General features: G+C 43.5%; 2 protein-coding genes and 1 pseudogene across 7 annotated transcripts; 1 reads left to right on the forward strand and 2 right to left on the reverse strand.

Annotated features, from left to right (window-relative positions):
- Positions 1–26,688, reverse strand: part of LOC136768279 (zinc finger protein 585A-like) — a 191,459-nt pseudogene that overhangs the window by 6,899 nt on the left and 157,872 nt on the right.
- LOC136768303 (G-protein coupled receptor 4-like) lies at positions 6,881–8,265 on the reverse strand. Its single transcript, XM_066722439.1, has one exon. It carries the CDS (start codon positions 8,096–8,098, stop codon positions 7,196–7,198), a length of 903 nt encoding a protein of 300 aa, XP_066578536.1. The 5' UTR covers positions 8,099–8,265; the 3' UTR covers positions 6,881–7,195.
- On the forward strand, positions 17,441–24,719 carry LOC136768289 (zinc finger protein 664-like). Of its 6 annotated transcripts, none has more exons than XM_066722420.1 (3): positions 17,441–18,041; positions 18,824–18,914; positions 21,502–24,719. In XM_066722420.1, exon 3 carries the CDS (start codon positions 21,696–21,698, stop codon positions 23,019–23,021), a length of 1,326 nt encoding a protein of 441 aa, XP_066578517.1. In that variant the 5' UTR covers positions 17,441–18,041; positions 18,824–18,914; positions 21,502–21,695; the 3' UTR covers positions 23,022–24,719. The 6 variants fall into 6 exon arrangements, with proteins under 6 accessions (XP_066578517.1, XP_066578514.1, XP_066578515.1 ...); XM_066722417.1 differs by lacking the exon at positions 17,441–18,041 and adding an exon at positions 18,048–18,229; XM_066722418.1 differs by lacking the exon at positions 17,441–18,041 and adding an exon at positions 18,048–18,229 and having other exon boundaries at positions 18,827–18,914.

Here is a 26,688-nt window from a genome sequence, read left to right on the forward strand (position 1 = left end):
ACAACATTGTGACAATGCAATGTAATCCACTGAATTGTGGCATGGGGGACACCAGTTTGGGTGTCTATTCCCAGTTCTAGAAATAGTTCCCCAGCATGAAACTACTGCAACACTATTGTACCTTAGTGCCACTATTACTTTTACAAATTCTGTTCACTTTAACAAATTGTAGAAAATGTGTCCATTGTTATTGTTATTAAAGTGTATTATTCATATTATTTACAACACATTCAATGAAAACAGAAGCTGCTGAAAGCCCCAGACACATTGCTGTTGTGCCCGTGTTTGTAATGGTGGCACTGTTGGGTTTCCCCAGACCCCCGCAGCGCTTCTGACAGCAGAGATCGGCCCAGTCTCTCCCTGATCCCTTCCAGGGTTGTCAGATTGGGGGGAATCCCCCCATTTGGGGAAACCAAAGCCCAACAGGGGCTGAAAGTAAAAAACTGGGGTTTCCTCATTTTTAATTTTCCCACAGTGCTCTCATGATGTTTCAAATATCAAGTCTGGCCTCGAACAGGCTGAGGGACGGCCCCACTCGCCAATAATATCGGGTTCTGCAGTTCTGTGCCCCCCGGCTGCGCTCTCTTCAGCTGTGCGTTGCGCAAGGTGCTACGCAATGGATTTGTGTGTATTTCGTCAGCTAGACGTCATGTTCGTTTACACTAAACCAAAATATAAAATGGTAAGTCAGTTATTTTACCATAACAAATAGTATTTGCCAACATCCACAAATACAAATATTGCATACAGTAGGTACCTCAGAATTGGTCTGTTGATTCACCAGATAATTCTGCCACTGTATGTATATTTAATAGTAATCATCAAAAAAAATTAAAAATATGCAATTATCTGGCAAATAGACATTTAATTAATGAAACAGTAATTAGTCTTGTGCCAAAGGAGTGTATAGGTCTGCACAATATCACAATATGAGCCTGCAAGGTGGAGTCGACCTGAATTCCTATTTTCAGTTAAAACTCACCCAAATAATAATCACTATTTCACTGATTTTTATCCACAGCATCTTTCCAATCAATCCACAAGATCTATGTGGGATTTAAATATGTGAGCTGTCCGAGCTGTTTTCTGTGTTTTCTTCCCCTCTCACTATAGTTTTTCAAATGTTGATACGAATGATATCTAAGGTTTGTTTTTCTTCATACATTTTACTGGTTTACATTTTGGCTGCAAAGTACAAGTGGCTGCATTAAAAACCTGTTGAATCAGTCTTCTACTTTCAAAATAAAATGCACACACTTGACCTGGTCAGCAGCCTGTTACTGTTGCATTTCCTGGGACAGAAGTATTCATCTGTAAGACACGCTTTCATTACAGGTACATTAGTTACAGTTTGCATTATTGATCCCTCTGTGGAGCCCAAGCGCCTGCAATAGCGGCTGCTCTGGGTTTATAGCGCCTGCAGCCCTGCAACTAGTTGGGCGAAAGTTGTGTCTGGTCGGTGCAGCGCATGTGTAGCAGCTCGTATGTTCAGATCCTGTTACACACAAATACACTCACACGTGTGTCGTCTTCATCACATGTGCATCCAGCCGCAGTGCGAGCCTGTCGAGATCAGCATGTGCTCCCTCTGTGAGCCGGGATTGTGCTGCTGAACACACTATATATAAATATACACACACAGTATATATATATATATATATATATATATATATATATAGATATAAAGCCACACACACACAGTATATAGATATAAATCCACACACACACACACAGTATATAGATATAAAGCCACACACACACACAGTATATAGATATAAATCCACACACACACAGTATATAGATATAAATCCACACACACACACAGTATATAGATATAAATCCACACACACACACACTATATAGATATAAATCCACACACACACACACAGTATATAGATATAAAGCCACACACACACACAGTATATAGATATAAATCCACACACACACACACACTATATAGATATAAATCCACACACACACACAGTATATAGATATAAATCCACACACACACACTATATAGATATAAATCCACACACACACACACACACTATATAGATATAAAGCCACACACACACACACTATATAGATATAAATCCACACACACACACAGTATATAGATATAAATCCACACACACACACACTATATAGATATAAAGCCACACACACACACACTATATAGATATAAATCCACACACACACACACACACAGTATATAGATATAAATCCACACACACACACACTATATAGATATAAAGCCACACACACACACACTATATAGATATAAATCCACACACACACACACACACACTATATAGATATAAATCCACACACACACACAGTATATAGATATAAATCCACACACACACACACACACTATATAGATATAAATCCACACACACACACAGTATATAGATATAAATCCACACACACACACAGTATATATATATAAATCCACACACACACACAGTATATAGATATAAATCCACACACACACACTATATAGATATAAAGCCACACACACACACAGTATATATATATAAATCCACACACACACACAGTATATAGATATAAATCCACACACACACACTATATAGATATAAATCCACACACACACACAGTATATAGATATAAATCCACACACACACACACACACTATATAGATATAAATCCACACACACACACAGTATATAGATATAAATCCACACACACACACAGTATATATATATAAATCCACACACACACACAGTATATAGATATAAATCCACACACACACACTATATAGATATAAATACACACACACACACAGTATATAGATATAAATCCACACACACACACTATATAGATATAAATCCACACACACACACACACACTATATAGATATAAAGCCACACACACACACACTATATAGATATAAATCCACACACACACACAGTATATAGATATAAATCCACACACACACACACTATATAGATATAAAGCCACACACACACACACTATATAGATATAAATCCACACACACACACACACACAGTATATAGATATAAATCCACACACACACACACTATATAGATATAAAGCCACACACACACACACTATATAGATATAAATCCACACACACACACACACACACTATATAGATATAAATCCACACACACACACAGTATATAGATATAAATCCACACACACACACACACACACACAGTATATAGATATAAATCCACACACACACACACTATATAGATATAAATCCACACACACACACAGTATATAGATATAAATCCACACACACACACTATATAGATATAAAGCCACACACACGCTGTGCTACACACACTGCTGTCCCTCCGCAATCCTGCCGGTCCATAAGGTTCCTACCTAGAGCTCTATTACACAACAACAGTCATTAGTTGTGATCATTGCAGGCTGTTTGTGTGTCGCTTCAGTATTTACTATTGTTATGATAGGAAGTGTGTGTACATGGTGCGACAAGCAGACTGTGCTCACTGTGCGCAGAGTCTGCGGAAAGTCTGCGCATGCGTTGGCTAAATGCTCATATTCTGCGCAGACTCAAGTAGGGCAGATTTCCGCAGTGCTGCCGACAGAGGGGTGCATGGTGGGAAGTGTAGTGAAGAGGCCCTAAATTCACTTTCTTAATTATGAGGGTACCACAGATCACAAATTGAGACCAGCCCCCACCGATTGCTATTAGATGCATTTCTCTGCACCTACAGAACAAACTTAGTACAGTATGTTCAAGTAAAACCACAAGAGGATGGGGAAGTGGACACACAACCCCCCTTGCCTAACTAGAGATATGTTAGCTACGTGTCGAATTGAGATCACAAAATGGCAACATATGTTTAAGCTTGATCAGGAAGACAGTTGGGATGTCATAAGATAAGGAGTTGGCTCTCCCTTATTGGTTCAGTTCACTCTGTTCATGATACAGCTGTATGTATAAAACACAATGTAAGCTTTATGATTTTGAGGAAGTTGAGACATAGACCTGCGCGTCTGACGGCCTACTTCCTCCCACAAGCTGAATAGACTTCTGTTTGATTCAATCTACTCCACAGTCTGATTTCTGAAAATAATTAAAGTAATTAAAGAGGATTCTTCAGTAGTTTTCTGACACATGTAGCCGGAGTTGTGGATAAAAAGGCGTGAGATTGAAGAGTTGAAAACAGACTACAGGTGTGAGTGTGAGTGAGTGTGTGAGTGTTGATGGCTGGTACATGAAGTGTCAATGTAGTTGCCAACCACAATATACAATTTGCAATTTAACTCTCTGATTGTGGTTAACAAAATGGACCCAGCTGTATACTGTGAATCATTAGGAGCTATTGGGTCCATTAGGAAGATATGGAATGAAATCTCCCCACAGGATGTGTAGTTATAGTCCAGGGTGGTATTAGTATTTGTTTTGCTCTGAGTAGCTGGTCTGAATCCATTGGCATCCAGGATGTGTGTCTTAGTCAGAAGACAGACGAGCAGGAGAGACAAACCCATCAACGCTTTACCTGTGTCATGAGTGGCAGTGCCCACTATGTCCCAATGTAGTCCGCAGTTTAATTACGTGAGATGGGGGGTCCTGGCTCTCCATTGATCCATTATGTTTGAGTGACGGTTCTTCCAAACCCAATCAGTGAGCAGGCTTGCTGGTCTGCGTTGGAATTCACGGGTCTCGGGTGATCTCTGTGTGGGATGGTTATTGATTGTCTCGGCTTCAACAGCACCGCCAATTCTAGCAAATCCTTAGAAACGTCCTGTGTGTGTTCATAGCCCTGCAGTCAAAAGCTGGACAATCACTGAATCCCACCACCATTTGAGCCCATACATACAGCACTGAAACAAAACAGGATTCACCTGCTATGTGCACAGTAACATATTGTAACGATACAGGCTTTTTGTTTGCCATATCGTCGTGGGAGTTCACCACCAATGGCAGAATGATAGAGAGGACGCAGGGTTAACCACAAACAGGAACTTTATTGCACACAGCCAGTCTTCAGGCTGGAGCGACTTCACTAACTAACTCTAACTCTAACTCTTAACTCTAGCAACTCCCCACTCAATTCCTAACTTCGACTCCCCCGCAAGGGAACCAGGCGCCCCTATTTATGTCCTCTGGCCCTGTGATTGGCTCCTCCAATCACGGTGTGAGTGAGTGTGTGTGGGTGGGTGGTTTCTGTATCTAATGTTGTCTTTCAAGAAGAAGGTGTAGGTGACCACAGAACTCAAATTGTAAATAAACTCTCTGATTGTGGTTATTTTTCCTGGAACAGACCGCTGATGAGATTGACGCAGCTGGTGACTCTGAATCATTAGGAGCTATTGGGTCCATTAGGAAACATATAGCAAAAAGTGTTCCCTCAATAAGTATAGCTGTGTACTGTTACAACACAGCAACTGTTTGTTTATGTGTCAGACTGTGGCATGTTCTCCAGGTCTGTGCTTATGGGCCCTCTAGTCTCCTGGAAGAGCTGCAGGACTGTGTTTCTCCAAGGCCAGGTTCTGCAGACCCTGTTCTGAAGACAGGAATGAAGACAGTGGCTGGATGCAGCTCCTGGATGACACAAAGAGCTCACTGGACTGAATGCATGTTTATCAGTTAGAGGACAAGCACACGACAGAGAGGAGGCCATGATGAACGCGTATAACTTTGTAAGGCTGGATTACTGTACCTTACTAAATTACTAGTTTGATTGTTTGTGTTAGTTGTATATGTATAGTTTTGATTTTGTGTTGTTTAGATTTTTATCCCATATTATAATAAAACAACCCAGGCACCAGGATGTGGGTGAAAACAAAAGCATCAAGCTTTATTGGTTTTGTGTCCTCAGTGTGATCAGTGGCTCCAGCCTTGGGATACAGGAAAAGGGATTTCTTTACATTTAATACACAGTTTCACAATATTAAAACATCTAAACAGAAATACACTTCAAATGTAGCTAGGTCTGTTTTCTTAATCAAATAAGTGCCATTACATGGGTTTCAATATAATTTGTCACCTTCGTTTGCATTAATAAACACCCCGTAATATAAAATGTAAGCAATGCCACATGTATCGTTTTCTCAAATGGGTACTATCAGGTATAAATATATATAAAGTAAACAAACTGTGACAGTTCTCTTCTTATTCAAACTATATACAATAAGAAGGTTATGCATATATTACACTATTTAACATTAAAAACAGCAATACAAGCCCTCCAGGCTACACCTTTATTCTGAGAATGACACATAAGCACTTATGTTTAATTCAAAGCAGAGTTCAGTTAATATTTTAGAAATAAATGACGACTGAGATACATTGTTACTTTAATCAGTCACTGAAATGTAAAGGAGATGTACAGGACTGACACAGGAGCAGAATAAACCCAGGCCCAGATTAAATCAATACTTCACACCCCTCTCCTCCGTCTGCCAGTCACACTCGTCCGCCCCAGTGCAGCACACTGTCTGTCCATTGGGCAGCTGGAGGAGTCTCAGGACAACAGCAAGTGAAGGAACAGGAGTCCTGGACCGACGGACTGATTGACTGACGTGGGGAAGTTTTGACTCAATCTGGGATCTAGGAAGTGCAGACAGTTTCAGTGTCCAGAAATACTTACATATCATCATTCATCACTTTAAACAGCAGAAGGCAATCTTACTTTCCTATACAAGTTTGCATAAACATGTCCCTGTGTTTTTATTTCTGAAGTATTCAGAAATAAAAACACAGGGACATGTTTATGCAAACATATATAAAGTCATATAAAATGTAATGATCAATAATATGAGATAATTAATAGTTAATACAGTAATTAATGACACAAGCGCAGGTTATTACATTCATAGAAAAATGTAAGATTAGAACAATAATGGCATTAAGGTTGACACAGATTTTAATAATGATATGAATATGAATATGAATATTAATCTTATATATGGATCAGCTTTGATTTCCAAAATGATATTCACCTTTGTTGTTCCTGAAACCAATATGATATAAAGGGAAGGAATGAGAAGAGACTGAGTGTCTGTCTGAGATCGACTCCAGGGATGACAGCGCATTGCCAAACCCCTGCGTCTCTCTCTTAAGAGACTTGTCTAAATGGCACAGAGAACAATGAGGTTTCTGCACCTTTCACAACCACACTGTCTTGGACTGACTTCCAGACACAGCTGAGCTCTCAAACCCCTGTGTCTCTCAGACACTGGATTCAGTCGGACACTCAGCGGCTGCATCCTCTGTCTCCTGCTGCTCAGCTCTGGGTGTCCAGCAGCTGGTCAGTGTGAACAGCCTCTGACAGCAGGGGACAGAGCCCAGTGTGTCCCTGACGTCAGGCCTGAGGAGGATGTACAGCACTGGGTCCACAAGAGCATTTAGTTTAATCATTTGTTCTGTGACGAAATAGGGAATACGTGTATTTGGAATGAAATATTTATAAAACTTGCAAATAAACACTATGCAGTATGGGAGGAAGAGCACAGTGTAGGAGCCCAGGACGAGGGCCAGTGTGCCCAGAATCCTCCTCTTCTCTGCGTCTCGTACAGAGGTGGCGCCGGTGATGGCTCTCCATGTACCGACAAAGAAAAACACAAGAAGAGGAAATGGAAGGAGCAAGAGAATAAGGAATAGTAACATCAATGCATTCATGAACACATACCACTTTAATGATAAGATGCATATTGCTATGAATATTAAAGTCATCACCCAAACTCCCACAGAGATCACCACGGTGTGCCTGACAGTGCGGCGGAACCGGTACCACAGAGGATGGGCGACAACCAGGTATCTCTCCAGGGCGATGCACACCATGAACCACACGCTGGCACACAGGCAGCCAAGAAAAGTAATTTGAGAACCAACAGCCATTGCATTACCTGTTAAATCTACATATCTAAATTCGGGATTGAAATTAAAGAATATGAAGACTGGTCTCACGATGATCTGCAGGAGGTCGGAGATGAGCAGGTTGATGATGTAGATGGGCACCACCATGTCAGACCTGACCAGCCGGTACAGGCTGTAGATGGCCAGGCAGATGACTGGCAGCCCGATGCACAGGATGAGAATGTCAATAATAATGTTAATTGTACGTCCATCCATGAAATCACTGTTTGGGTGAGGTATCTGTGCTGTGCTGGTCAGTGCGGCTGGAGGAATCGGTGCTGTGCTGGTCAGTGGGGCTGGAGGAGTCTGTACTGTGCTGGTCAGTGGGTCAGGGATCCTCTCAGCTCTTCACAGTCCTGTCAGTCAGGGACGCTGTGACTCCAGACAGCTGAGCAACCAGAGACATAGAGAAGAACTGGAAAACTTACATCTTCACGCCACAATTCCCCAGTTCACCACCAGAGGTCATCATCACCCAAATTCTAAACCTGTCTCTCACTTTCCTCAGCACCATGTCCAATCATCCAATTATCATTCCTCAGCACTATCAACCCACTGCTCCCATTTGTCCAGCTCTCCACATCCCTGTCTCCTGCTCTGTATTTAAACCCCCTGTTACTTCACCACAGTGTTAGCCATGTCTTGTTAGTTTCCTGCAGCATCTCTAAGCACTGTTCCTGTTCACTGATTTCCCGTGTTCCTGACCTTCGTTTACTCTCCGTGTTTTGTCTCGTGGATTGTGCTCTGACAAGTTTGTATGCCTGATCAATTGACCTACCGCCTGTGACCCTGACTTCTCCTTTTGCCTTGCCTCCATTGCACTGTTTACCGGCTCTTTGATTTGGACTGTTACACACCTGCTTCTTCCCGCACTTGAGTCCTCCAATTCCCTGGCTGTTTGCACAAATTGTCATGACAAAAACAAGCACAATGAGGAATCAACACAAGAAATGTGTATAGGAGTGATTTCTGTCAACTCTTTCCTCAAGTTGTATTTCTCATTGTGCTCATTGTCATTCAAAATGTTGTAGTTTTTTGAGACTGCAGCTTGTATATATAAGTGTGAATAATCATCATCATGAGAGCATGAGTCTCCCTAGAGGCAAGCTTGTGTCCCTGCAGTCAGCACTGAGGAGCGGGTGGCTGTAACTCCTGACCAGCACTCCCCAGTTTCTCCACCAGAGGCCACAGTCATGACAAGCCCTTTTCTCCACTGTCCCGTTTTACTCACTAATTATCGAATTATCATCCCGTTGCCATGATCTATTACCTCACCTGATCCTCTTCTCTTGCTCATCAGCCATTGCCATCATATAACCCTCAGTGACACTCCATTAGTGCTAAGTTTTGTTTTGCTATCTTCTAGTGTTTTGCCTGTTGTGTGTTTTGACCTTCTGCCTGCTCCCTTGCCTTACGATTTTTGGATCTTCTGCTCAAACCTGTTTGATTGTTGACTTGTTGCCTGTCTTTTGACTACGACTTTGGATTCCCTCTGTTGCCCTGTTTACTGGTATTCGTTTAAAGGTCTATTTTGCTTCCCATTATCTGCTATCTTTTATGTTCTAATTTGTTGCATCACAAATCATTATATCATCCACATTTATGTATAGTGCTGTGATGTCACAGTCCTATGCTGTGACGTTAAATATTGTGTACAAAATGCATTTATCCAAACCTTATTCGGGGGAGGGTTTCCATTATCAAGCAGAAAAGGTATCCGTAATAAACAATAATTCTATATCAATCTTTTAAAATAAAATGTTATTATCACACACATGTATTCTCCTGTAAAATTGCACTTATACAACATTTTGTCATACTTCTTGCTTTGCTTTACTAGTACTCGTAATGTTCATTTTGATTTCCCCTATGCCCCCTTTCCCTTAGCTCTTAACTTTGACTGAACATCTTGTCTGCACGTATCAGCTTATACAATCTAGGATGTAAGACTTGTATTGTTTACTGTATATCTCGTATACACTTGTGTACATTGGCATTTGTAAATTGCATTATGCCTTGAACTGCACTGTATTATTGCACTTTGTATTGTTCTTATATTTTGTAAGTCGCCCTGGACAAGGGCGTCTGCTAATAAATAAGTAAATAATAATAATCAATGGCCATGACACATACATTAGGTAGAGAGTGGACAAATGTACACAGACAAGTGATAAAGGAATAGTGGTGTTACTTCAAACTGAGTTTCTATTCTCCAATTTTGAAAGCCACTTTTTTCTTTCACCCTAATCTCTAAGAAAGATCTATTCCAAGGAGACCAGACCTGTGAGATACCCGTTGTGTACAGTAAGAGTTCAGACAGCTGTGCCTCAGCAATCTGAGATAGCATGAGCACTTGAGACAGACAATGTAAGTGAGAAGGTCTGTGGGAGATGTGATGTCCATGTAGCACAGTCCCCTCAATATCTCACCTTAATAATTAGAGATTAGATCTAGCCCATACGTTATTTTTCATAATGTTTCATGACCATTATTCCTGTTTTTCATGGTCTTAAAGATGCCTTCTCCACTGGATTATCAATGTATCTGTGTTTATACAGTGAGGGAAAAAAGTATTTGATCCCCTGCTGATTTTGTATGTTTGCCCACTGACAAAGAAATGATCAGTCTATAATTTTAATGGTAGGTGTATTTTAACAGTGAGAGACAGAATAACAACAAAAAAATCCAGAAAAACGCATTTCAAAAAAGTTATAAATTGATTTGCATGTTAATGAGGGATAAGTATTTGACCCCTTCGACTTAGTACTTGGTGGCAAAACCCTTGTTGGCAATCACAGAGGTCAGACGTTTCTTGTAGTTGGCCACCAGGTTTGCACACATCTCAGGAGGGATTTTGTCCCACTCCTCTTTGCAGATCCTCTCCAAGTCATTAAGGTTTCGAGGCTGACGTTTGGCAACTCGAACCTTCAGCTCCCTCCACAGATTTTCTATGGGATTAAGGTCTGGAGACTGGCTAGGCCACTCCAGGACCTTAATGTGCTTCTTCTTGAGCCACTCCTTTGTTGCCATGGCTGTGTGTTTTGGGTCATTGTCATGCTGGAATACCCATCCACGACCCATTTTCAATGCCCTGGCTGAGGGAAGGAGGTTCTCACCCAAGATTTGACGGTACATGGCCCCGTCCATCGTCCCTTTGATGCAGTGCAGTTGTCCTGTCCCCTTAGCAGAAAAACACCCCCAAAGCATAATGTTTCCACCTCCATGTTTGATGGTGGGGATGGTGTTCTTGGGGTCATAGGCAGCATTCCTCCTCCTCCAAACACGGCAAGTTGAATTGATGCCAAAGAGCTCGATTTTGGTCTCATCTGACCACAACACTTTCACCCAGTTCTCCTCTGAATCATTCAGATGTTCATTGGCAAACTTCAGACGGGCCTGTACATGTGCTTTCTTGAGCAGGGCGGGCCTTGCGGGCGCTGCAGGATTTCAGTCCTTCACGGCGTAGTGTGTTACCAATTGTTTTCTTGGTGACTATGGTCCCAGCTGCCTTGAGATCATTAACAAGATCCTCCCGTGTAGTTCTGGGCTGATTCCTCACCGTTCTCATGATCATTGAAACTCCACGAGGTGAGATCTTGCATGGAGCCCCAGACCGAGGGAGACTGACAGTTATTTTGTGTTTCTTCCATTTGCGAATAATCGCACCAACTGTTGTCACCTTCTCACCAAGCTGCTTGGCGATGGTCTTGTAGCCCATTCCAGCCTTGTGTAGGTCTACAATCTTGTCCCTGACATCCTTGGACAGCTCTTTGGTCTTGGCCATGGTGGAGAGTTTGGAATCCGATTGATTGATTGCTTCTGTGGACAGGTGTCTTTTATACAGGTAACGAGCTTTAAGAGAGTGCTCCTAATCTCAGCTCGTTACCTGTATAAAAGACACCTGGGAGCCAGAAATCTTGCTGATTGATAGGGGATCAAATACTTATTTCCCTCATTAACATGCAAATCAATTTATAACTTTTTTGAAATGCATTTTTCTGGATTTTGTTGTTGTTATTCTGTCTCTCACTGTTAAAATACACCTACCATTAAAATTATAGACTGATCATTTCTTTGTCAGTGGGCAAATGTACAAAATCAGCAGGGGATCAAATACTTTTTTCCCTCACTGTATGACCACCCTGATGCCCAAACTGCTGGTCTTGCTTGTTCTGGAATCTTCTCGGCTCTATTTGTCCTGATTATTGAGCCACACGGATCACTAGAGACTCTGTCTGTGGAGTTTAACTTGTTTGTGTTTCATAAAGCTGCTCCTCAAGCTGGGGAAAGACTGTTTACACAATGGGTCTTCAATTGCTTACACTGATCTGGCAACATTTGTAACACAATGATTAATATCTCTGTCCTTCTCAGTCCTGTCTATTCTGTACATACAGATGATTGATTAATTCTCATCTCATAGGCTGCTGAAACACACACATTACCCCTGAGCCTGTGGTTAGTCTTTAATTGGTCCTCAGTTATATAAAGCACAGCAGCTGCCTTACCTGGGTCAGATTGGAGCTGCGTCTGTGGGTCCTGAAGGAGGACTGGGATCCAGTGTGTCAGGGAAGATGCGAGTCTCTGTGTGGCTCTTAGAGCATATGAAAGTGTGTGTGAGGGAGTGTGATAGCATCACTGTGAGCTGCTAGAGGATAAGCTGGTTTCTTTATCAGATCAGGTTCAGCTCTGCTGTGAAAATGTTGTTGACCACAAAGTAAACTGGCTGTGCTTAAGTTTACTGGAACAGACAGCCGATGAAACTGACCCAGCTGGTTACACTGAACTGTTAGTAGTTACTTGGCCCATCAGGAGAATGTGGGGAGGCAATCTGCACATGAGACGCCTGCTTATGGTGCTAAGAAGGATCTAATCCAGATAGATGAGGGTGGTATTAATATTTGTTTTGCTCTGGGTAGCTGGTCTGCATCCATTGGCATCCAGGATGTGTGTCTCAGTCAGAGGACAGACGAGCAGGAGAGATAAACCCATCAATGCTTTATCATTTAATTACCAGCATTATACAGGTGTATGAGAATTCAGTACCAAGCAAAAGAATGTGAAATTCGTAAAGTAAAGATCAGTTGAGCACGATGCTGTCTGTGCTGGTCAGTGGGGCTGGAGGGTCACAATTTCAAACCTTCTCAAGAAGAACACGGGGGACATGTGTGTTCTAACAGGAAGTGCTGTTTCCTGTTTGTTATCTGTCGTCTATTAATCTCTATGAAGGATCTAAACCAAGGAAGACAGGACTGTGAAACAAGTGTATAATAAGAGTCTATAGAAGCTGGTTTGAGCTCTGTGATATAACATGAGCATTTGAGATATATAATGTGTGAAAGTGGAGGTTTGTGGGGAAATGTATTTGAGCAGTTGTGCTTTAGGTTCTTGCTTTAGGGATTGAAGGCAGGAGCTCATAGTCAGGACAGCTCTTGTACAAGTGGACCAGTTGTGTAATGTGTTGATCGTGCAGCAAAGTCATCTCTACATCTCATTTTAATATTTCAACATCCGACCCACATGTTTTCTTTCAAGCTGTTTCATGATTATTATTCTGTTTTCATTGGTCACTAGATGGAGTGTTACAGCTGCTCACACAACAGGTGTATCATTATATCTTTGTTTATATGACCACTCTGGTGCCCAAACTGCTGGACTTACTTGTTCTGGAATTCTGGAATGTTTCATAAAGCTGCTCTTCAAGCCTGGGAAAAATTAGATTTTATTAGATACACATTGTGGTTTTGAGTTATACTGATCAGAGAAGATGTGTAGTGCAACTATATCTCTGTCTATTTCTCTGCCTGTCCTTCCCCATATATGTATAAATATATATTTGATATTTCTCTAGCCCTGTGATTTGTAAAGCACAGCAGCTGCCTCACCTGGGTCAGACTGGAGCCGCTGTGGACAGTGCTGGAGCTGCGTCTGTGGGTCCTGAAGGGGGACTGGGATCCAGTGTGTCAGAGATCTGAGTCTCTGTGAGGCTCTGAGAGCATATGAAAGTGTGCGAGAGCGTGAGGGAGTGTGATAGCATCGCTGTGAGCTGCTAGAAGAGGAGCTGGGATCTTTATCTGATCAGGTTCAGCTCTACACTGAAGATGTTGGTGACCACAAAACACACACTGAGAGTTTCCTGGCTGTGGTTTTTTGTGTATTTTTGTTGGAAGACAAGAAGTACCAACCTTGAAATATTAGTCAGAGTAAGACTGAATCAAATCAAAAACATGAATAACCAGACTCACCTGAAATACCATGAAACACTGAGACAATACAAACACACTCCGACGTAAAAGACAAGCACACGTTAATACACAACTCCACGAAATTGAGGAGTCAGTAAATCTCAATAGTGTTTTAGATTGTGAATCTGGAACAACCGAAACCTAACAAAGAACTGGCTTTCCAAAACGGAAACATAAGGAAACTACATTTTGAAAACCTTTACAAAGAAGAAGAAAACAAAACAGAAACTCAGATTTCCATGTTCCACTCAATCTCGTACTAAGAGACGGGTGTTTCCCCAAGACCTGGAACCAAGGGATTATAACACCCTTATATAAGAGTGGAGACAAACTCAACCCCAACAGGCTACCGGGGCATCTGTGTGTAGGTGTTCTGCAGCATCATTTGCCCCTGGGTGTCTTCAGTAGCTGTGGGCTCTGTGTCCTGCCTCAGACTGGAGTCCCACTCCTGCTCCCAGTGCTGCTGCTCAGTGGGAGCCCTTTCCCCAGAGTCAGGGACAGCGCTGGCCTCTACAGCTCCTGGGGGAGAGACGACACAGGAGAGCAGCGCTGAGAACAGCAGCTCTGAAAACTCACACAGTTCATGCGATTCCTACACCAGTCATTATATCAGAACATCATTCAGAAGTGCTAATAAAGTGTCACTGACACTGAACACATAGCGACACTGACACGGACACTGAACACACAGCGTCACTGACACTGAACACACAGCATCACCGACACTGAACACACAGCATCACCGACACCGACACTGAACACACAGCATCACTGACACTGAACACACAGCATCACTGACACCAACACTGAACACACAGCATCACTGACACCAACACTGAACACACAGCATCACTGATACTGAACGTCACCGACACTGAACACACAGCATCACCGACACCGACACTGAACACACAGCATCACTGACACCGACACTGAACACACAGCATCACCGACACTGAACACACAGCATCACCGACACTGAATACACAGGATCACCGACACTGAACACACAGCATCACCGACACTGAACACACAGCATCACCGACACCGACACTGAACACACAGCATCACTGACACTGAACACACAGCATCACCGACACTGAACACACAGCATCACTGACACTGAATACACAGGATCACTGACACTGAATACACAGGATCACCGACACTGAATACACAGGATCACTGACACTGAACACACAGCATCACTGACACCGACACTGAACACACAGCATCACTGACACCGACACTGAACACACAGCATCACTGACACCGACACTGAACACACAGCATCACCGACACTGAATACACAGGATCACTGACACTGAACACACAGCATCACCGACACTGAACACACAGCATCACCGACACTGAACACACAGCATCACTGACACCGACACTGAACACACAGCATCACTGACACCGACACTGAACACACAGCATCACCGACACTGAACACACAGCATCACCGACACTGAACACACAGGATCACCGACACTGAACACACAGCATCACCGACACTGAACACACAGGATCACCGACACTGAACACACAGCATCACCGACACTGAACACACAGCATCACTGACACTGAACACACAGCATCACCGACACTGAACACACAGCATCACTGACACTGACACTGAACACACAGCATCACTGACACTGAATACACAGGATCACTGACACTGAATACACAGGATCACCGACACTGAACACACAGCATCACCGACACTGAACACACAGCATCACCGACACTGAACACACAGCATCACCGACACTGAATACACAGCATCACTGACACTGACACTGAACACACAGCATCACTGACACTGAATACACAGGATCACTGACACTGAATACACAGGATCACCGACACTGAACACACAGCATCACCGACACTGAACACACAGCATCACCGACACTGAACACATAGCGACACTGACACGGACACTGAACACACAGCATCACCGACACTGAACACACAGCATCACTGACACTGAACACACAGGATCACTGACACTGAACACACAGCATCACTGACACCGACACTGAACACACAGCATCACCGACACTGAATACACAGGATCACTGACACTGAACACACAGCATCACTGACACCGACACTGAACACACAGCATCACTGACACCGACACTGAACACACAGCATCACTGACACTGAACACACAGGATCACTGACACTGAACACACAGCATCACTGACACTGAACACACAGGATCACTGACACTGAACACACAGCATCACTGACACCGACACTGAACACACAGCATCACCGACACTGAATACACAGGATCACTGACACTGAACACACAGGATCACCGACACTGAATACACAGGATCACTGACACTGAACACACAGCATCACTGACACTGAACACACAGCATCACTGACACGGACACTGAACACACAGCATCACCGACACTGAATACACAGGATCACCGACACTGAACACACAGCATCACTGACACGGACACTGAACACACAGCATCACCGACACTGAACACACAGCATCACTGACACGGACACTGAACACACAGGATCACTGACACTGAACACACAGCATCACTGACACTGAACACACAGCATCACTGACACGGACACTGAACACACAGCATCACCGACACTGAATACACAGGATCACCGACACTGAACACACAGCATCACTGACACGGACACTGAACACACAGCATCACCGACACTGAACACACAGCATCACTGACACTGAACACACAGCATCACTGACACGGACACTGAAACGGACTCACGTACATATAGGTGTTTAAATATGTAACAGTAAAGCGCTCAGTGTGTGTCTACAGAAGTAAAGACATGAATGAATGAATGATGGACAGGGTACCAGCCACAGCTCCGCGGGTCTCTCTCTCTCGCCCGTCCGCTCCGGAGCTGCGGGGACGCACAGCCGCCTCCCCCGCCGCCAGGAGCTCCTGCAGCCGCCGCCTCAGCGCCTCGTTATCTCCGCTCGCTGCTCCGACAGTCTCTCCCACCGCCTCCCCGACCTCAAGGGCGGCTCTCATCAGCCCGGTCAGCGCCGAGGCCAGGCGGGCGCTCAGCCCCGGAGCCGCTCAGTGCAGCTCAACACCCGCAGTGAACACAGACGACACTCACCACTGCGTCTGCGCGGCTCTTCCCGGATCGTTTCTCGCGCCCTCATCCGGGCTCTGCGCCCCGCAGCAGCACATAGAGCGCTTGCTACACTCTGACGTCACAGCAGCGCCGAAAAGCAGCGCCATCTTGGGGAGTGCGCAGCCCCTCACAGTGCGGTGGATCCGCTCGCTATGGAGGCGCATCATGTCGGCAGCTCTGACTCCCCGCAGTGCTCATCGCTGCTGGAATAACTACGGAAAGACAAGAGCCAGGGACCCACATCCCACCCACAGCAGGAAGGGACAGTTCAGTACCGTACATAGGTGTCCTACACTTGTCAAATGCTGGTTAATAAGGGCTTGTATTAAATGTGTATTATGTCACATTAGTCATGCCGGGGTTGCTTTCACACTTTCAATGCGTTTTATGACTGTCTGTCATTACAGTGAGCGGACACGTGTGTAATAAACCCGACTTTACAAAGCAGGGGATTTCATTTTTATTTCACCGAGGAGGTCCGGGCTGGAAGAGACTCGGCAGAGATCTCTGGCCCACAGCGTTAAAATATATGGAGCCATTAATAAATCATAATTAACAGTTACATATTAATCTTTAACTCTTCAATCTCACTCCTTTCTACCCACAACTCCGGCCACGTGTCAGAAAACTACTCTTCCCAGCATGCACCTCTCTGTCGGCAGCGCTGCGGGAACTGCGCCACACGAGTCTGCGCAGAATATGAGCATTTAGCCAACGCATGCGCAGACTTTCCGCAGACTCTGCGCACAGTGAGCACAGTCTGCTTGTCGCACCATGTACACACACTTCCTATCATAACAATAGTAAATACTGAAGCGACACACAAACAGCCTGCAATGATCACAACTAATGACTGTTGTTGTGTAATAGAGCTCTAGGTAGGAACCTTATGGACCGGCAGGATTGCGGAGGGACAGCAGTGTGTGTAGCACAGCGTGTGTGTGGCTTTATATCTATATAGTGTGTGTGTGTGTGGATTTATATCTATATACTGTGTGTGTGTGTGTGGATTTATATCTATATACTGTGTGTGTGTGTGGATTTATATCTATATACTGTGTGTGTGTGTGTGTGTGGATTTATATCTATATAGTGTGTGTGTGTGTGGATTTATATCTATATACTGTGTGTGTGTGTGGCTTTATATCTATATACTGTGTGTGTGTGTGGATTTATATCTATATAGTGTGTGTGTGTGTGTGGATTTATATCTATATAGTGTGTGTGTGTGTGGCTTTATATCTATATACTGTGTGTGTGTGTGGCTTTATATCTATATAGTGTGTGTGTGTGTGTGGATTTATATCTATATACTGTGTGTGTGTGTGGATTTATATCTATATACTGTGTGTGTGTGTGGCTTTATATCTATATACTGTGTGTGTGTGTGGCTTTATATCTATATATATATACTGTGTGTGTGTGTGGCTTTATATCTATATATATATATACTGTGTGTGTGTGTGGATTTATATCTATATATATATATATATATACGGTGTGTGTGTATATTTATATATAGTGTGTTCAGCAGCACAATCCCGGCTCACAGAGGGAGCACATGCTGATCTCGACAGGCTCGCACTGCGGCTGGATGCACATGTGATGAAGACGACACACGTGTGAGTGTATTTGTGTGTAACAGGATCTGAACATACGAGCTGCTACACATGCGCTGCACCGACCAGACACAACTTTCGCCCAACTAGTTGCAGGGCTGCAGGCGCTATAAACCCAGAGCAGCCGCTATTGCAGGCGCTTGGGCTCCACAGAGGGATCAATAATGCAAACTGTAACTAATGTACCTGTAATGAAAGCGTGTCTTACAGATGAATACTTCTGTCCCAGGAAATGCAACAGTAACAGGCTGCTGACCAGGTCAAGTGTGTGCATTTTATTTTGAAAGTAGAAGACTGATTCAACAGGTTTTTAATGCAGCCACTTGTACTTTGCAGCCAAAATGTAAACCAGTAAAATGTATGAAGAAAAACAAACCTTAGATATCGACTTAACATTTGAAAAACTATAGTGAGAGGGGAAGAAAACACAGAAAACAGCTCGGACAGCTCACATATTTAAATCCCACATTGATCTTGTGGATTGATTGGAAAGATGCTGTGGATAAAAATCAGTGAAATAGTGATTATTATTTGGGTGAGTTTTAACTGAAAATAGGAATTCAGGTCGACTCCACCTTGCAGGCTCATATTGTGATTTGTTTGAATAATTACTGTTTTATTAATTAAATGTTTATTTGCACTATAATTTATTAAAAATGTATGGTGATTACTATTAAATATACATACAGTGGTAGAATTATTTGGTGCATCAACAGACAAATTCTGAGGTACCTACTGTATGCGATACAGTAAAGTGTTTATTTGTGGATGTTGGCAAATACTATTAATAAATAGATACTATTCAACATCTTTCTGAATATCTGAGTTGGGTGGCCTGTAACTCACTCCTACCACTAATCCTCCAGATCTCTTGTTCAAAAGTTTCAATCACAAAGATTCTGTTCTGTTACTGGGATCTAATACAAGTTCTTCTGCCTCAATGTCATTTTTCACATATAATGCTACCCCACCCCCTCTTCGATTTTGCCTGTCTCTCCAAACTGTGTGTATCCTTCCAACTTGTATTCATCCCCATCATTTTCTGTAAGCCATGTTTCTGTCACTCCTACAACATCATAGTCACACACCAGCACTGTGGCTTCTAGGTCTAACATCGTGTTCCTTATACTCCTGGCATTGAGGTACAAACATTTCAGGACTTTCCTAATAGCAGTTTCCCTTTGTTTTCTTTCCTTAGAGGAACATCTCCCATTGTCAGAGCTCCCTGCCCCCCTGGTCCCTAGTTTAAAAGATTCTCAGAGGTAGTGAGTGAAATCTGAAATGATCAATGCAAGCAGGATAAAGTTAGACATGCTAGTGTCTTGCAGGCCTCGCTGCAGGGATGAACAGAATTAAAATGCCGGTTGGGGCTTCAGAAAGAGAGTGCAGAGAGCACAGGGAAGCAATGGAAACTTTGAAAAAAACTAAATGGAGAGATGAAGAGAGAATTTACAGCAGGAAGGGCTGAACGGCGTGTTATTGCAGAACATACTAGCAAATTACGAGCACAAACTGTTGTATTAAGACAGGATCTGGAGGCTAGTATTTCTGATAATGGGTCTAATAAAGCAACTGGAAGAGTGCCAGGGTGCATATGAGATGCTTTGGGACAAAAGTGTGAAGAATCCACAGGTTTTTGGGAATGTGCTGTGAGTGAGGGCCCTTTGAAAACCAAATTGGAAAAACTCAAGAGCGTGTGGCGGCTCTGGGCATCCAATTGCCAGTGGATAGTGATGAGGACAGTGAGCAGGAAAGTGCAGGAGAGTACAGTCAGGGACACGCAGACCAAAACAGACGAGTGTGAACAGACCGTTAAAGGCTGCTCCATTCAGAATAAGAGGGCGTCCGACCCGCAGGACAAGCTGACGCTCAACCCCACTCTACAGATCACGAATACCAGGACAGACATGAACACATTCAATTGTCTGCATCAGAGCTGGGAACACTTTGCAGGAGTGTGGGCCAGTGGGATGGATGTAGTGATCCATGTCCCTGTCTAGCTGAAATACAGAGGCAGGGTAGACTAACTAGATTCATGCACACAAGTGGGCATCACACAGAAATGGCACAGACCCTGTCATCCTCAATCATCAGGAGTGCTGAGGAGCTTGACTAGGACCAATAGCACAGCGCTGACACAGACCACAGTGGAATCTGTAAAGACTGCTGCAGACATTGGCCAGAAATTCCCACAACCTATAGAAATCCAAACTGAAAATGAAGAACATCAACAAGAGTTGCTCAAAAGTGTCATCCACAGATTTGTCTAATGACTGACACTTTCTGTGTAGAGGCCAAGTATTCAAAAACATTGCAGGACAAAATTGAGTTACATAACAACACCAACATCAGAATCCGCCCATCACTGTAGCTTTAGTCTTCTCCATAATGTGTCTCCATGTACGAGCGCCAAGCTGTGTTCTCACTGTCTGACTTCATACATGCTCCCAGTTTATATGCTGACTGGACACTTTATTAGCACTTCTGAATGATGTTCTGATATAATGACTGGTGTAGGAATCGCATGAACTGTGTGAGTTTTCAGAGCTGCTGTTCTCATCGCTGCTCTACTGTGTCGTCTCTCTCCCAGGAGCTGTAGAGGCCAGCGCTGTCCCTGACTCTGGGGAAAGGGCTCCCACTGAGCAGCAGCACTGGGAGCAGGAGTGGGACTCCAGTCTGAGGCAGGACACAGAGCCCACAGCTACTGAAGACAACCAGGGGCTGAGTGAGCAGCCCAGGAGCAGACAGAGTGAGGAGGAGCTCAGGGGACAGGAGTCTGGCCACATGGCAGAGCCACACACTGAGGGGTCGACACAGGGACTCGGGGCACTGGGATCTGACACTGCAGGGTCAAAGGTCATGCCAAAGGTCATAAAGAGCGACCCTGAGCTGGACTGCACCCACACTGTGGATCTCTGCAGGATCCAGTCTCTGGGATCTGAGTGTGGACCCAGTGCAGCTGGTGCTGAGCCGGGCTCTCCCAGAACACAGTGTGGACCCAGTCTGCTGTCTGATCACATCAAAACAGAGGACGACACACTGGAGTGTGTTTACACAGTGGAGCCGAGAACACAGACTCCCTTCAGAGACACACTCAGTCATCTCAAAATTGACAATATTACAGACAGCGCCTGGGACATGTGGCCTGAACTCCCTGTAGCTGGACAGTGTGACCTGGGGCCTGAGCTTCCTATAGCTGGACAGTGTGACCTGGGGCCTGAGCTTCCTATAGCTGGACAGTGTGACCTGGGGCCTGAGCTTCCTATAGCTGGACAGTGTGACCCAGAGTCTGCTGCCTTGAGGACAGGGCTCAGTGGGGGGAGTGACAGTGCAGTGAGTGGGGAGAGTCCATCATCACAGCGCAGACAGCTGCGTCCCAGACCTCCTAGACCACCTCACTCCTCCAGCTCCCCCTCCTCACCACTGCAGCGTGGAAAACAGCGTCCCCATCGCCAGCCCCAGAGTAGGAAGAGCTTCACAGGGGCATCAGAGCTTATTAGGCAGCACCGCACTCTCAGAGAGAAGACGCTCCACTGTGGCCAGTGTGGGAAGAGTTTGTCTCATGCATCTAGCCTCAACAGACACCAGCGCATTCACACAGGAGAGAAACCATATTGCTGTGTCCAGTGTGGGAAGAGATTCTCTGATTCATCCTCCCACAACAGACACCAGCGCATTCACACAGGAGAGAAACCATTCTGCTGTACTCAGTGTGGGAAGAGATTCTCTCGCTTAGCTAACATCAACACACACCAGCGCATTCACACAGGAGAGAGACCTTACTGCTGTGCGCAGTGTGGGAAGTGTTTCTCTCGGGCAGAACACCTCAACACACACCAGCGCATTCACACAGGAGAGAGACCGTTCTGCTGTGCTCAGTGTGGGAAGACATTCTCTCGCTTAACTAATTTCAACATGCATCAGCGCACTCACACAGGAGAGAGACCTTACTGCTGTGCAAAGTGTGGGAAGTGCTTCTCTCGGGCAGAACACCTCAACACACACCAGCGCATTCACACAGGAGAGAGACCGTACTGCTGTGCAAAGTGTGGGAAGAAGTTCTCTCGGGCAGAACACCTCAACACACACCAGCGCACTCATACAAGATAGAGACTGTCAGGTCCAATGTGGGAAGAGCTACACCGTCACTGAGTCTCACAGTCTTGGGTGGACATTATTGTTATTTGTATTGTTATTGTTGTTATTATTAACGTTTTTTTTCATCATCCATGGCAAGGGTTTTCAAACCCCCTGCCCTGCTGATTTTTGTTCCAACCTAGGTCTTATTTACTGAATTGAATGGTATATTGCTTTGTTAGGTCAATTAAGGATTCAATTAAGCAATGAAGGACCGGATTGAAAACCCCTGATCCAAGGTTTCTTGCATGGTTTGTCAATCACTAACATGCATTGTCTTCTAGAGACACTGTATAACACACGTGACATCATCACAATGAGAATGTATCCACGTGATCGAAAACACTGCACAAACTGCTGGGCTCTTACTGAGTGTACTTTCATAATGGGCAGAAACGTTTATCATGTTTATGTCTGTAAAACACTTTGAGAGTCCCACAATACTTAATACTTCTGAGAAATACAGAGAACGCTTCGGAGATGAGAAATGCACAAAGTGGGCGTGACGTCACAAGTGGAGTTCAATAACATGACATCTACCAGTAAAGCGACTGTTCGGCTGTTTCTCCTGTTGTCAGCAATATTCGAAACTACTGCAAATCATTATCTACACAGTACTTACAGAGAATAATACACAATACATGTTTTGGCTTTTTCGTTTACGTGCAATATTAAAACTTATAGTTTGGTTGTTTGGTTTGGTGGGTCTCCGACTGTAGAGAAAGGACACGCAGCATTTCAGCCTTTGGCCAAATAACTCCTACTAAATCATATTTAATTATATTTGTATTTACATGTTATAAAGTAAAAAAAACCTTAAAACAAAAGTTGACTTTGCTGCCCTCACAGTCTGTTGAGAGAGATTGCTGAGATGGACACAGTCCTCATCCAGTGACTCTCGTCTGGTTTGGAGTCGGGACAGAACTGGGAGTAGGACTGGGGAGTGGGGCAGAAGAAACGAGTCGCTGCTTTGCCTGGTTTGTCAAGCCAATGCGCTGTTGCTGTGTCCTTGTGCTTCAACTGAAACTATACAGTGAGCGTTTGAGATTGAAAATGATTGGTATGTATTATTATTATTACCAATATTACAAAACAGCACACACTTTTTTCAAGTGTCTCTTAAATGTTGTGTTTTGTTTTCCAGATTTAGTAAATACTTAAGCCATTTTTTCCACTTTAATAAAGATTTCGTTTTTTTAAATAAATGCTTAATCTCCCTTTTTGAAAAATAAATATGTATCGTTTGATTAAATATTGAACTTGCAAAATATAAATATAAATGTTCAATCTTACGGAAGCGTATTGCTGCCACCTGAAAAAAAGTAAAAATACATGTTTATTTAAAAAAAAAAGTATTTTGAGGGCGTGTTTGCTGCCACAGGATTTTTTTTATTTTTTTTTTGGGGTGTGTGAAGATAAAGTGCAGTCCACAGTGTCCAATATGTGAAGAAGGCGTTTGGTGACTTGAGTTTCCACAGAGCCCTGTTGAATGCATTAAACATGCATCATTTTATTTGCATGAAGCTTCTGGTTTTTACCTATTTCTGCCATCACAAACAATGATACTTCAAGTGGATATAAGTGGATATTTTGTAATATATCTTCATGCTTAAGACCAATGTTAAAAGTGGACAGTGTCTGACACAATTGCAATTCCTGTGTAGCTAGTGAAACAGGCCTCACATAGTAAGTATACTAGTACGTTACAAGTGACTTAACCACTCAGCAAAGAAAATCAGTAGAGTGTTAAACCATGGTGTGAGCGTAGCAGGCTTCATACTCTACTGTGCTGGAGGGGCTGCGGTTCCTGTGGTGTGCGGTTTGTTTCCCGAGCAGGGAACTCCGGCTACACTTACTATTAGCATTTTATCTGGTACAAGTTTCAAATTAGTATATTTATTTTATGGCAGCATTTTGTTTTTGTTTCATGACAAAATAACACAATGAAATATATCAGGGTTTTAACTAAAGAGACACTTAGACATTTGTAGAATGATTCACAGGAACAATATAGTTTCAGTTCCTATCCAGTTCTGTTGTATTGTGAGGTTACCCATAACAACTACAAATGGTCTTGGACTACATTTTATTTATTTTTTTCGTGGCAACAACATGCACCCTCCCACCCCTCTCCCCCCCGTTTATGCACACGCCCCCAAAATACGAAAAAAACAAAACAAGAAAAACTTGCTTTTTTTGTGGTAAACTTGTATTATATATATATATATATATATATATATATATATATCTATATATATATATATATATATATATATCTTTTTTTTTTTATTATTATTATTTTTTTTAATGGGTGGCAGCAATACGCTTCCATAGCAATATGCCCCCAAAATACGAAAAAACTAAAAACAGACTTGAAATTGCGTACATTGTCAGTTTTTTTTTGTTTTTTGGTGAGAGTGTTGACTGACAGGCTTGCAGGGGGAGCTCAGGCCACAGACAAATTCACACCCTTACTCCCCCCCTTCCTGAGGGGTGGATCCCTCTGATTGATAGGACCTCTCTATTTGTGAAAGGACTATTACCATACAGTTTCATGTATGTAAACTATGACTGTCTTATTCATTTTTTTTTTTTTTTTTTACATTAAGTTATACCTTAAGTAAATTAATTGTTTTCCCTCATTCCATTCAATCACCATCACATTTGTCTCTCACAACACATTCTCCTTTCTCAGCCTTTTAAGCTTTTTCAGTTCTCAAACCCTCTTAAACTGTGTGGTTTACATCGCTCTGTTCCAATTTGCGGATCAGTCTTTGGTGTGGAACTCTAACGTCCTCAAGGACCAAAGGAAAGGATCCAAGTGCAGGCTTAGAGTTGAAGCAGATAATCCAATAAGGGCAAACGATAGAGAGTAAACAGGGACAGTCCAGGTCAATCGATCAAGCGACCAGGCTAGTGGGGAGATCCAAAAAGGGGCAAACGAGAGAGGGAAGCAAGAGGTCAATATACACGGTAAGGCAATCAAGAAACAATGCTCAGAATTGATCCAGGAGAGAATGTAAGACTTCACGATTATGCTGGGAAACAGAGGGGTTTAAATACTATGTAGGGGAGAGGGTTTGAACTAGGTGAAGGAGTGATTAGCCAATGGTAAAAGAGGAAGACAGAACAGGTGCACCTGGAAGGAAAGAATGTGGAGAAACTGGTTGTGCTGGATAGAGAGAAGCACTAGATTAGTATTCGGGAGAGGGAGACCTCTGGAGGTGAACTAAGGTAGGAGCAGGGGAGACCGTGACAGTACCCCCCTCCCCAGAATCGACCTCGGCCGGACCAGAGTAGTGAGAACGGCAGCGAGGACGGCCACGAGGCCGAGGAGCAGGAGCAGTAGGATGAGCCCTGTGAAAGTCATAGAAATGAAAGAAAGCCTGTGGAAGAACTGGTCAGGGAATTCTGGGCGTACTCAGCCCATGGCAAAAAACTACTCCAATCATCTTGGGAGGTGCTACAGTATGAACGAAGAAAACGTATGACCTCTTGATTAAGACGTTCTGTTTGACCATTAGATTGTGGATGGTAACCGGAGGTGAGACTGACCTTAATATTCAGAGCCTTGAAGAAAGCAGACCAGACGCGGGAGGTGAATTGAGAGCCTCGGTCGGAAACAATGTCTTCAGGAATC

The sequence above is a fragment of the Amia ocellicauda genome, chromosome 14 (assembly GCF_036373705.1).
Source record: "Amia ocellicauda isolate fAmiCal2 chromosome 14, fAmiCal2.hap1, whole genome shotgun sequence".
NCBI classification, from domain to species: Eukaryota; Metazoa; Chordata; class Actinopteri; order Amiiformes; family Amiidae; genus Amia; species Amia ocellicauda.